Source organism: Mauremys mutica, chromosome 6 (genome assembly GCF_020497125.1).
Source record: "Mauremys mutica isolate MM-2020 ecotype Southern chromosome 6, ASM2049712v1, whole genome shotgun sequence".
In the NCBI taxonomy this organism is placed as follows: domain Eukaryota; kingdom Metazoa; phylum Chordata; order Testudines; family Geoemydidae; genus Mauremys; species Mauremys mutica.
Window position 1 is genome coordinate 47,382,108 of NC_059077.1, and position 11,852 is coordinate 47,393,959.

General features: G+C 38.7%; 2 protein-coding genes across 3 annotated transcripts in view; one reads left to right on the forward strand and one right to left on the reverse strand.

Annotated features, from left to right (window-relative positions):
* Positions 1–11,852, forward strand: part of MRPS27 (mitochondrial ribosomal protein S27) — a 121,389-nt gene that overhangs the window by 75,203 nt on the left and 34,334 nt on the right. The gene's annotated exons all lie outside the window — the stretch shown is intronic.
* Positions 357–11,852, reverse strand: part of MAP1B (microtubule associated protein 1B) — a 107,684-nt gene continuing 96,188 nt past the window's right edge. The window contains exons 6-7 of the mRNA XM_045021262.1: positions 8,054–8,292; positions 357–4,752 (exon numbers count right to left, since the gene is read on the reverse strand). Of these exons, the coding sequence (XP_044877197.1) occupies positions 4,597–4,752; positions 8,054–8,292 (395 nt within the window). The 3' untranslated portion in view covers positions 357–4,596. The remainder of the gene's footprint in view (positions 4,753–8,053; positions 8,293–11,852) is intronic.

Consider the following 11,852-nt stretch of genomic DNA (forward strand, 5'->3'; position numbering starts at 1 on the left):
TTCTCCCCCCGCCGACCGGACTCTGGGACGCCACGCTTTTTTTTTTTTTTTTTTGCTGTGCCAACGGGACTCTCCCTCCTCCCCCATGTGTCCCAATATTTTCTTCATCCCATCTGGTCACCCTAATCAGCAGCCAGGCTGTTAGCAGCACGCTCGTGCTTGGCATAGCACTTGAATTTAGCTCTCTTTTCAGGAGTGCGTACGGTGAGGTAACAACGAAAACAGGCTCCTTCCTTATCCCTATAGCTACCCGATGACAATAAGTTGAAATTTTACAGCCTCGGGAAACCCTTGACTTGGGGTAGTCTCTAGCTGGCCTAGAATGCATAGACAAGAAACATACCAACACCACTTCATCACTTTTGTATTTTATTGTGGAACTGAGTTTGTTTCCTTTACATCAAATATCCTCAATGGAAGAGGGGATATTGCACACAAATATCATAAAAGCACTACATATTACTTTCACTGGAAACTATTTTTCTACATTAGATATGACTGGATAGAATAGAAGTGATGCAGGATTATAAGACATATTACCATACACAGCTGCAGACTGACACAAACACCATTCAGAACAAGAGAGAGGAGTGTGTGAGGTGCTTCTCAGCTGGCAACAAGACTGTTTCTTTCCATAGTTTGGAAGATATATGGCTGCATGCAAACATGTGAAAGCATATTGTACTTTATTAATTGCTCTTCTACTGTTGTGATTACAGCCCAGTCTTGAATGAATTTTATGGATAGCTCCTGTCATCTGGAGCGCCTAGCTAGTTAAGTGCAGAGAAGCTTTTTTTTCCCTTTTTTCCTTTCTTTCCAATAGTTTTATGCTGCCTTTTTATTTAGTTATTTGATATTTTTTGTAAAGTCACAACAAACAGATTTTTTTTTAAATAGCAAACATTTTTAATCAGGTGAATAACATAATTGCATTAAAAGAAATGCTTGTCACTAGGTTGCTTTGTGTTTTTGTTCAATTATTAAGTGAAAAGATGAAAGCTTACAGTTTCTTTCAAGTGTAAACATTATAGTTTTTCCTTTTCTAATAAATCCAGACCAAAAAAATTACCATTTCTTTCAAAATGTCATCACTGAGCAAGTACCTTCTGTGACAGATGAATAAAAGAGGCATATGACAGAAATTTCAAAAATGCACAGTAATTGTTCCTTGCAGCTGAATTTCTTGCAGTGGGAAGGGTGGAAAATTCCATTAACAAAACTATTAGATCTTAGCAAATGAGTACCGGAAGGCTCCTAAACCATATAAACTATTGGAGACAATTTAAAAAAACTCATATACACAATTGGATTTATTCACCAGAGTGAACTCTATGGGAGATGGAATTAAAGGAAAGAGACAATGTAGTCAGCCCCAGCACGAGACTTTGAGAAGGCATGCAAGGGGATCTGTTTAGGTTTGGAAATGGATGAGATCTCCAATGTTAATTCTTCATTGAATTTTATTCAGCAGTGCAGTACTACCATAAAGGTCATGATTGGGAATGTTGTCATGGGTAACAACATCATTTCAGTAGAGTGTTCTTTACACTCAAATATTGAACCTTTATAATTAGAGTAATCAATATCAAACCATGCTCCTAGAAATCTGTGCTGATCACCAGCGCTCACCATTAATGTACATGGTACATTTTGATGGCTGTTACTAAACTAATTGTGTATGACTATGACTAGCACAATTAGATTAGTTTCACAGGCAGGAAAGGCATTAAGGGCAAGAGGAGCTAATTGGGAAGTTAATAACTCTCAGCCTTGGTTGTCATTTAGAAGAGTGGATGGAACAAGTATTACAGTATCTCATAGGAACAATGTCAGCTGATTCAAAACAACCGACTTTTTAAAAAAAATTCTGTAGCAGCAAAAAATCAAAGTACAATTTAAGATTGGCTGAAACTGGCTTTTTTTTCTTTTAAGTAAAACAATTATTTGAGCTGTTACGAATTTACTTGGGGTGTTCAAAATTTAAAGCTTGTTTCTGATTTAATTTATACTAATTTACCCTCAATTTCAATGAAGCTACTCCTGATTTACATTGGTATAAGATCAGTCTCGAGATCATTGTTCATTAGAGTTTCTATCAAAGTGGAGAAACAAACTACTTCCAGTTTTGGGAGAGTCTGGAATTTGCTCCTCGAACCCAAAAAGTCTGAAATCTTACCTACATGAGAGAGTAGACAAATCAGAAAGAATTGTGGTAGAAATAATACAACATTCTGCCAAATCAGCTAACTAATAAAATATTTTGCCTTTCACTTCATAGACAAAATAAATGTTAAGTAAATGATTATGAGCTCAGCAAATTCCGCTTGTTTTCACAATACATTTCCCTTTGTCTTTTGTATAAAAATCATTCTGAGTTATTTTCAAGGATCTAAAAGGTAGACCAATAAATAAAATAGCATTGCTAATGATATCTAACAAAAATATTAAAACAACCTCCATCCACATATGACAAACAGTAATTCACAGCATTAAATGGGCTACAAGGGCCCAGATTTAAAGGGCTCCGAAGTAGTATTAAAAAAAAACCACAAAAATTAGCAGTGCAAACATACACCTATCAAACAAAAATAAACTAACAATGTTAACATTTAAAATACATAATACGTAAAGAAAATAAAATGAGGTCATTGTTCACTACCTAGAGGAACTCAAAGCCTACCATAAAGGTCAATTGTACAGACCAGCACAAATCTCCGTTTAGGAGGCCTTTACTTTTAAATTCTGATGCACAAGTCTGCAAACTGAAATGTAACAATATTTTCTACAGTGGTAAAGCTTCCAAGACTTAAGAGTCCAAACTCTCTTTAATAGTGGAACTGATCTGAATGCTGTACTTTTGGAAATGATCTGTAGACACTGGGAACGCTTTACAGAGAAAACAAAAAAACACACACACACACACACACACAAAACCAAACCCCCCCCCCCCCCCCCAAACCTGCTTGGCTTATTTAAGGTAATGGTTGCTTTTTCAATCTTTTTAAAGATCTTGGGAGAACCGTGAGTCTAATTACCACTTTGTAAAGAGCAGTCAACTGGCATTTCAACTCCTATTTTTTTGTGAGCACTAATAGATTAATTTAATCATTAGGTATTTTCCCCAAAAATTCTTGGCAGTTAAATGTTTTCAATAAATATGTTACTGCAATATCATACTTCATTCTCACCAGAACCTCAAACAACATAATGTATTTCTTACAAAACTACTAAAAAAAAATTGCCTTCACCTGAAATTTTTTTTCTTTGCATTTTCCTGTAAACAAAACCTTTTGTTAAAAAGTCATCTATTAAAAGTTCACACAGAGCTAAAAAAAATTCTTCTATACATTTGTTCCCATATTCACTCTTAAATTAACAAATAAAATAACGTAAGACAAAGGAAGGTAAAATACTGTACAGACTCGCCGAGAACCTTTTTCAATATACTGTGTTTCACTAAGTTTTGCATTTCTGATACTGGACACCACTTCAATCTTGCTTCCGCAGTACAAAAGCAGCTTTCAAAAATGCTTGTCTTGTTTTGTTGAGCTGTCCAAGTGTACCAATGAAGTGTTCAGCCAACATACATAATTCATAATACCAAGCTGTTTGACCAATCAGATAGGCTTCTAGTACCACACATGCACACACACACTTCTTTACTGGTGTAACTATAATCCTAAACAGATGTTTTATAAACTTGCTGTCTCACATTAAAAAATAAGTGCATTAAGTATCTTTGTACATTCAAGTCACTTTCTAAGGCAATTTGTCTACTGTATGTACTCCCCAACTGCTTTGGTATTTTGCTTCAGAAAATTGGCTGTTGACTTAGGTGTTTAAGCATGCAGGTTTGTTGATTCTGAGTGGACTAAATAGATATTCACTGGGAGCATGCCTTAGACCAACATATTTGCATGTTAAAAGAAAAGTTTTAGAGTTCTGAATGGGGTTCAAACTACTTGCATATTAGTCTATGATAATTATGTTATGTCAGTATGCAGAGTTCAAATTAGTTAATGGCTAATGAGTGTTTAGATCTTATGTCCCTTCAAAGCCACATTCAGTTTCCTTTTATTAGCTCACATAATTTTGTAAACTAAGGCCCCCTATCCTATAACTCAGACTGATACAAATTTAAAACTTTCTTTTCATGTGAGAGCATAAGCAGACTGCAGTAAGCAATACATCTATTGCCGTGAGACTAATGCAGACCCAATTATTTATACTTTCTCCTCCTACCCCTCTCTCTATTTCTCTCTCTCTCTCTTTGTGTTTCTTTCGAGGGCAAATGCCTCTACCTGGCAGAAGTCAGTTGGGTTTGCTAGTGCATGGTTTCCAAATGTTCAGCGGAGATGAACCAGGATCTGTAATTTTGCAGTAATCTGAACCCTACTTCGGGAATACTGTTATTTCCCTTAGCAATCAGCAAAGACTGAAAAATATTAGTGACTTGCATCACCGTGACACAGTATAGCATTTGGCAGGTATATAGTTCAGCAGTTGAATTAGATGGGTTGAATTTTTAGAAAAGGTATTTTCAAACTGAAGAATTTCTGGAAATAAAGTTTAATGTTGTGGTGTATGGCCTTGTTTCTACAGTTCAATCTTGCATGCAGGGAAAGATTCATCTTGCATAACAACAGTGCTGCTGCTTGCCAAAACCATGATGTTGAGGTCCTGCTGTTTCTCATGGGTCTCTTGGTACCATTCCCTCATTACTTCTGAATCATGGGTTGGGATTAAGGTCACCTACAATATGGAATAGGAAAACTCTTTAGGAATGGACAGAAAAAACAACTGATGTGAGAACAGAGTCTTGATGCTAAAGTCGTAGTCAACAAGTAGATTTCCTTTTTGAAGCAAATGGACATTTTAAGCAAGAAAACAGGCAGGATATAATAACGGCAAAGAAATAATTTACCAAAAGAAAAGCCTGAATCTGCAAGGTATTGTGTTGCATGGAAGCTAAATGAATGGTCTCTAAATGAAAAAACTCAGTGAAGATTGCACTTACAGTGCTGCTGTAACCCACAAGTAAGCATATTTCATGTCCCCTTCTGTGCTGATCCACAGAGGAGATGAGTAGCTACAGCCTCAGCCACAGAACCTTTGTGCTTTTAAATCAAACTGTAGCAGCTCCTGCTTTTACTTCAGAAGGTCCCTAACGTCAAACCCCCATGTGTTGGCCAAAATGACAGCCATCACACTACAATTCTGTAGACTGCAGAGGTACCTTTGGGACTAAAGCAGCATGTTTAGTGTTTTATTTAGGGCAAATGAGGTGCCCTAGAATTACATGTTTGCTACATACATTCAGGCAACAGTCACAGCTTCAATAGCTAAGATCATGTAGGTCCAGATCTTGCAAGGAGTACAATTAGGGCATTTTGAAATTATGATGATGATGATTATGAGACAATTTTCAAAATCTTTTCTACATCACAATTTGTACACATACAGTAACACTGTACAATAACAAATTTCTAAAACTTTTGTATATACAACAAATCACTCCTGGAAAAAGACAGAAAAAGCAACACAAGTTTAATACAGATATTTCTAAATGTAACTGTTCCTATGCTAGACTACTTGGGAAAAAACTGCAGAGTGCAGCCAAGCAGCCACTGACTCCAGCAAGCAGGGGCAGGGCACAAGCAGCCAAAGCAGAGTCTGCTGCATTGGGACAGGATGGGTGTCAAATGGGGACCAGCCAAAGACATCCCTCTCTCCAGTGCTCGGCAAGACCCAGAACTATGTAGGGGAGACACCACACCCTTACTAAGGGGGCACTAGGATCAGGTGGTACCTCTCCTTCTGTCCCCCAACTCCCCGTGACCATGGGAGAAAACTGCAGAGTGGAGCCAGCCAGAGACTCCAGCTAGTAGGGACGGAAGCAGCCCAAGCAGGGACCTTTGGGTATTTGGCCCATTCTGAGAACTTTCTACAGTTTTGATTGTACTTTCTCTGCCTTGTGCTGTTTGCTCCGGATCTCTCCTTTACAGTCTTCCCCTCAGCTTCACTCCATACCTACCTCTCTTCTCCCCTGCTCTGCCCCCTCCCCTTCCCTTTGCTTTCCATTTAGCTGATCCCCTTCTAAGTAAACCCATCCTAAAAAACTAAACAAACAAAACTGTTAGTACCCATGGAACCAATAAACTAACATGACCTTTTTTGCCATCACATTGTTCCCGCTGCTTGTATATTAAACCTCTTCCCTCACCCAGTGTCTATCTTCTCTATACATTGTAAGCTCTTTTGGGTAGGGAGCATCTACTACTCAGTATTTATACAGCACCTAGCACAATGGGGCCCTATTTTGGTTGGCCCTTAGGAAATACTGCAATAAACATGACTAATATTAATAATAATTCCAATGAGTACAATCTTGTTCCTTAAAATTTATCCTTCTCTTCACGGATTTCCTGGTATGCTGAGTAAATGCCATTAAATAATGTTGAGTTCCTGTTTTATAAAAAGGCTGGAAACAGTCGCCTTTTCTGTAGGAAAGGAGAACTTTAACAGGATGGCACTGGAGGCAACATTTTAATAAAACTGTGTTTAATATTTTTATTCATTTGAGCTGCCAAAGGTATGACCACTATTCCTCAACGTTTTTCCCCACATGAAGAGCACAAAAAGGTCCCTGTCCTCTCTGATATTTATTTTGGTGACACAGATTTGGCACTCAGAAAATGAGCCGATATTGAAAGAAAGAAAGAACTGGATATTACCATATCAGCCACACTAGAAATAATAATGATGGCAAGGAAGCTGGATATCAAATTAACTGGACAAAGAAAAATAAAACTGCTTTTATCTAAACTATGCTACTCAATTACAAGGAATTGGTATAAATAAATAACCTATTTAGGCTTATTGTAAATAAGAATGTTATTAACATTGTAACTGAACGTTTATTACACCAGCTATTGTGGAAAATTTTACAAGAGAGGACAGTTTGTTTGTTAGTCTTTAGGGGAATTCTTGCATCATTGAAAGGGGTCTTCAAACACCTTTTATACAGTAAAACCTCAGTGTCATGAAGACACTGAATGCTGACTTAATACAGCTTTGAAACTTGACTATTCAAAAAAAAATGTTTTCCCATTTTTTTTGTAGTTTACGTTTAACACAGTACTGTACTGTGTTTGTGTGTGTGTGTGTGTGTGCGTGTGCTGCAGCCTGATTGCATATTTCCAGTTCCAAATGAGGTGTGTGGTTGACTGTTCATTTCGTAACGCTGGTGTTTGTAACTCTGAGGTTCTACTGTATTACACATGTCACCATGCTGCTGCTAAATGCAAAATACCAAAGCTGAAGATGAATAAATTATATTCTACTCTGCACAAAGGCCACCTGCAGATACCACAGAATATAGCATAACATTAGGTATCAAATGGATTTTAATTGAGTTAGCACACTGTTTTTAGGGATCAGATACTAATGCAAGCCTTGTTCCATTATGTACCTTGAAAAATCTGCTGCTGTGCTTGCATATACACACAGCATGTCACATTTGATTTTTGAGTATCTAATATCAGCATGGTATTTCTTCATTTTTAAAAACTTGGGTGTCTATGTTAAAAGAACCTAGATCCACATTTAGTTGCTGAAATTGGCCAAATCCCTTGAGACTGCTCTTGTTGTGAAGATCACTTGGGCTAGGGGGAGGGATAGCTCAGTGGTTTGAGCATTGGCCTGCTAAACCTAGGGTTGTGAGTTCAATCTTTCAGGGGGCTATTTAGGGATCAGGGCAAAAATCTGTCTGGGGATTAGTCCCCCTTTGAGTAGGGGGTTGGACTAGATGACCTCCTGAGGTCCCTTCCAACCCTGATATTCTAAGTACCTTTCAGCATGCCTCTAAGCTAGGAGGATTCCAAAACCTGATCTTCACATATGTCACTCTTATTAAAAGAGAAATGAGGGAGTGTTCATCTATAGTACACCAAAGGACACTCTTCTAAACAACAGCCATAGCTTCTCTTGCTTCCTGTGGTTGCTTTTCATAACAATTTTAATTCACAAACAGAAATATTGTTAGACAGCCTACCTGCATGTTACTTCCCCACTGAGCCTTGCCCTCCAGCAGGGAGTCCAGAACAGCCCTGCTTGGTTCTTCAGCTGCAGGATCATTCCCACTCACCACGTAGTAGGATGACCTCACCCTCTTGAAAAACTCTACATCGACATTCTTGCTATTACTGTGGTTGGGAATATATACCAGGTCCAAGTACACTGGAGGTCCTGGAGGAACAGCTGTGGATTTTGCTGGTTTGCTATTTCCAGATCCTTTTAAAATAAGCATAAAAGCCTGTCACTTATTGGTGGAAACACACATTTATTAGCTACCATTATACCATTAAGGTGACATTCTTTTTTGAGAGGATTAGAGTTAGTACCAGCGTCACACAGCCATTGCTGTATTCCACTCTGATGCCCTTATGTTGTTATCCTATTATATCTAATGGCATGCTCTAATTTGATTATATCCCATATGTATGTTTTATTGGGAGAAAAAGAACAGAATAAACTTAACTAGCTATCTGATACAACAAAAATTCATTACCGATCTGGGCAATCAATCATTATTAAGTATTCAAGAATTATCCAGTCACTGTGATTACTGAATTACCATTCAATTAATGAGATTATTTTTTCTAGACCTTGGAATTCTCTTGCATGCCTGATAACACAACTCTCTGACACTTTTTCTTTTCAAGACATCAGTGTTGTAACTCAAGGCCAATTCTGCTTGCTTTACTCATGCAAACTGTCCCATTTACGGTACTTCAACGGGACTATCTGAGTGTGAAAGGAAACAGCATTTGGCACTCAGTTATGGTATGCAGGTTTGGAACCTGTCTTGCGACTCTTGAGGCATCATTATGACAAGGATGGGAGATAACTGTTGATATCCTAGGGGTATCTTGCAGGAGCCTACTATATATACGCAAAGGTAGAAGAAAGGGAGGGAGGAACTTGGAGCACACTAAAACCTTTTGAAGAGAACATCCAAGGGAACCAGAAAAAAATATCAGTTGTACAGTAAAGATAGTCTTTAAAAACACTGAACTACTTTGTACTAGAAACCTCACAGGGACATTTTGAAGTAGTCACTTAAGACCGAGGGTTGCCTACTAGAGAGGAGTGTTAGTATGAGGGACAGCATCTCCTCTCAAAGACTATTTTATATGGAGAGTGGAGGGAAGGAAACTGCACAGATTTTCCTCTAGTTTTCATTTCTTTATTCTAACTCAGCCCAACCCTATATTCTCCTGACTTATGAAAGGAGTGAACACAGTTGGCATATATACGTGTCAAAAGTAATCTTTTCTAAATTCCTGCAATAGTATGCAAAATAAAATGTAGGATTAATTTTCAAAGACAGCATGTACAGTTGTGCCCATACATTTGAGCACCCAACAATTTATGTACACAAAGATTTGATGGAGGTATAGATACTCAGAAATCAGCTCTTGTGTAGATGGGGCCAGTTACAAGTAACTATATGCATGTGCAAACATCTAATCTGTGCTACCCAACTGAACGTTTATGCACATAGGTTAGGTAGAGGCAATTAAATATGCCTAAATTTGACAATCTGGCCCTATATTAACAAGTTTGGGGAAAGCTTCATTTTGCTACCAAGTCTTAGGATGCACATGTCCCAAAAAAGAGGTTTTTATTTGATAAAAGGTGTAAATTCTTGACATTCCAACAAAAATATTATAAAAGACACTGCTATTATCATGCACAGGATAATGGCATGAGCTGAGAATCATAACTTGATCAATAACAAAATCCGTTCTTTTAATCTCAGAGTGTTACAAAGAGTGCAGATAAAGTACTAAGTGACCTATGCAACATATTTTTCATAAATTCATAAATTTTTAAGGCCAGAGAGGCCCACTGTGAACATCTAGCCAGACCTCCTACTGAACACAGGCCATAGTATTTCCCTGAATTAATTTCTGCTTCAAGTCCATTAGCTGTCATTGGAACTAGAGCATAATTTCAAAAGAGCATCCAAACTTGATTTAAAAATTGCCAGTAAGGGAGAATCCACCACAACCCTTGGTAAATTGTTCCAAAGTCTAATTATCCTCATTGTTACAAAATTGTACCTTATTTCTAGTCTAAATTTGTCTAGCATCAACCAGGGCCGGCTCTGGCTTTTTTGACGCCCCAAGCAAAAAACAACAACAAAAAAAACCCTGCAGGGCAGCCAGAGCCAGGGTGCAATCTTTCGGCTAGCGGGACTCCCTGCGCTGCAAACATGCCCCGGGGGGGGGGGGGGGAGGAGGAGTGGGGCAGCCAGGGTTTCCTTCAGCCAGTGCGCTTACCACTCGGCCCCTCCTGCCGCGGGCTGCCGGGCTTGCTGAAGACCTGGCACTGGCTGGGGCAGACGGAGTGTGCAGTCAGCTCCCAGCAGGGCGCTCCCCTCCTCCGCGCCGCCACCCACTACAGGGCGGCCAGAGCGGCGAACAAAAAAAAAAAAAAGGGTGGCTGTGCCGCCCTAGGATTGGATGGAATGCTGCCTCTTAGAATCTGCTGCCCCAAGCACGAACTTGCTTGGCTGGTGCCTAGAGCCAGCCCTGGCATCAACTTACAGCCATTGGATCTTGTCACACCTTTGTCTGCTAGACTAAAGAGCTTTCTGTTATCAAATTTCTGTTCCCCATGTAGGTGCTCACAGCCTGTGATCAAGTCACCCCTTAACCATCTCTTTGTTAAAATGAGCAGATTGAGCCCCTTGAGTCTTTCAATATAAAGCATGTTTTCAAATTCATTAATCACTCATGCCTCTTCTCTGAACCCACTCCAATTTTTCAGCATCCTTCTTGAAGTGCAGACATCAGACCTGGACACAATATTCCAGTAGCAGCTGCATATTTCATAATCTTGTCATAAAAAAAAATCTAGTTTCTGTTCCAGCACAACATGCACTGTAGACTTTTTTGTTCTCAGAACATACTTGACACCAGGCAGAAGTTCAGTGGGGAATGAAGTGTGCTATGGACTTCATTTTACTGCAGCTCAAAAAAGAATGTACCAAATATTCATCTGCACTGGGAGGCCAGGGATAGTTGAGCAGCATACGCATAGGGAGGCTAGAGATGGAGCAGTGACGGTTTGCTAGGGACACATCCTCGTTCTGCAGCTTCTGCACAGGTGAACTCGGGAAGGAGAAGGTTTTCTATACTTTCCTCTCTCAACCTGAGATAGCACAGATTTTGCTCAAAAAGGTACAATTTCTCTAGATGAGATGAAATACATAGTCTAGTAGAAATATGTTCTGTTTCTGTTGTGATAATAATAAGCCACTCAAGATTTGTTTTTTTTAATGTAATTAAGTAATATAAAGTTAAGCGTGGATTCATGATCAAGCCAGGAAAAAAATTACTTTACCCATAAAACAAAGCATATCAAATCCCACATACAATAAATTGGTCAATATCTGAATTTTTAAATTTTACCTATATCTATACAGAGATATTTCCATTTTAACCATAATTTTTGTACTGACAACTGAAAACCACAGTATTTTATATCAGATTCTACAGGTTCCTAGCTGCAGGATACAGTGCATTGTATTACAGATTATCCTTGAGTTCAACAAGCTCTCAGGGTAAGCCCTGCAGGGGAACTGTGCCTTTTCAACTATCTACCCTGTAAATGGGATTTACAGCTTCTTTGAATGCACAGGAACCTCTGTAGGAAATGATCTCCCTATATGTTTAGTAAACCACCACCATCAGATTATAGTCAGACTTCATGGAAGTGCATGTTTAGATAACTGCCAGTCTTTTGAATACTTAATAAGGAATAATGCACTGGAACAGTAAAGC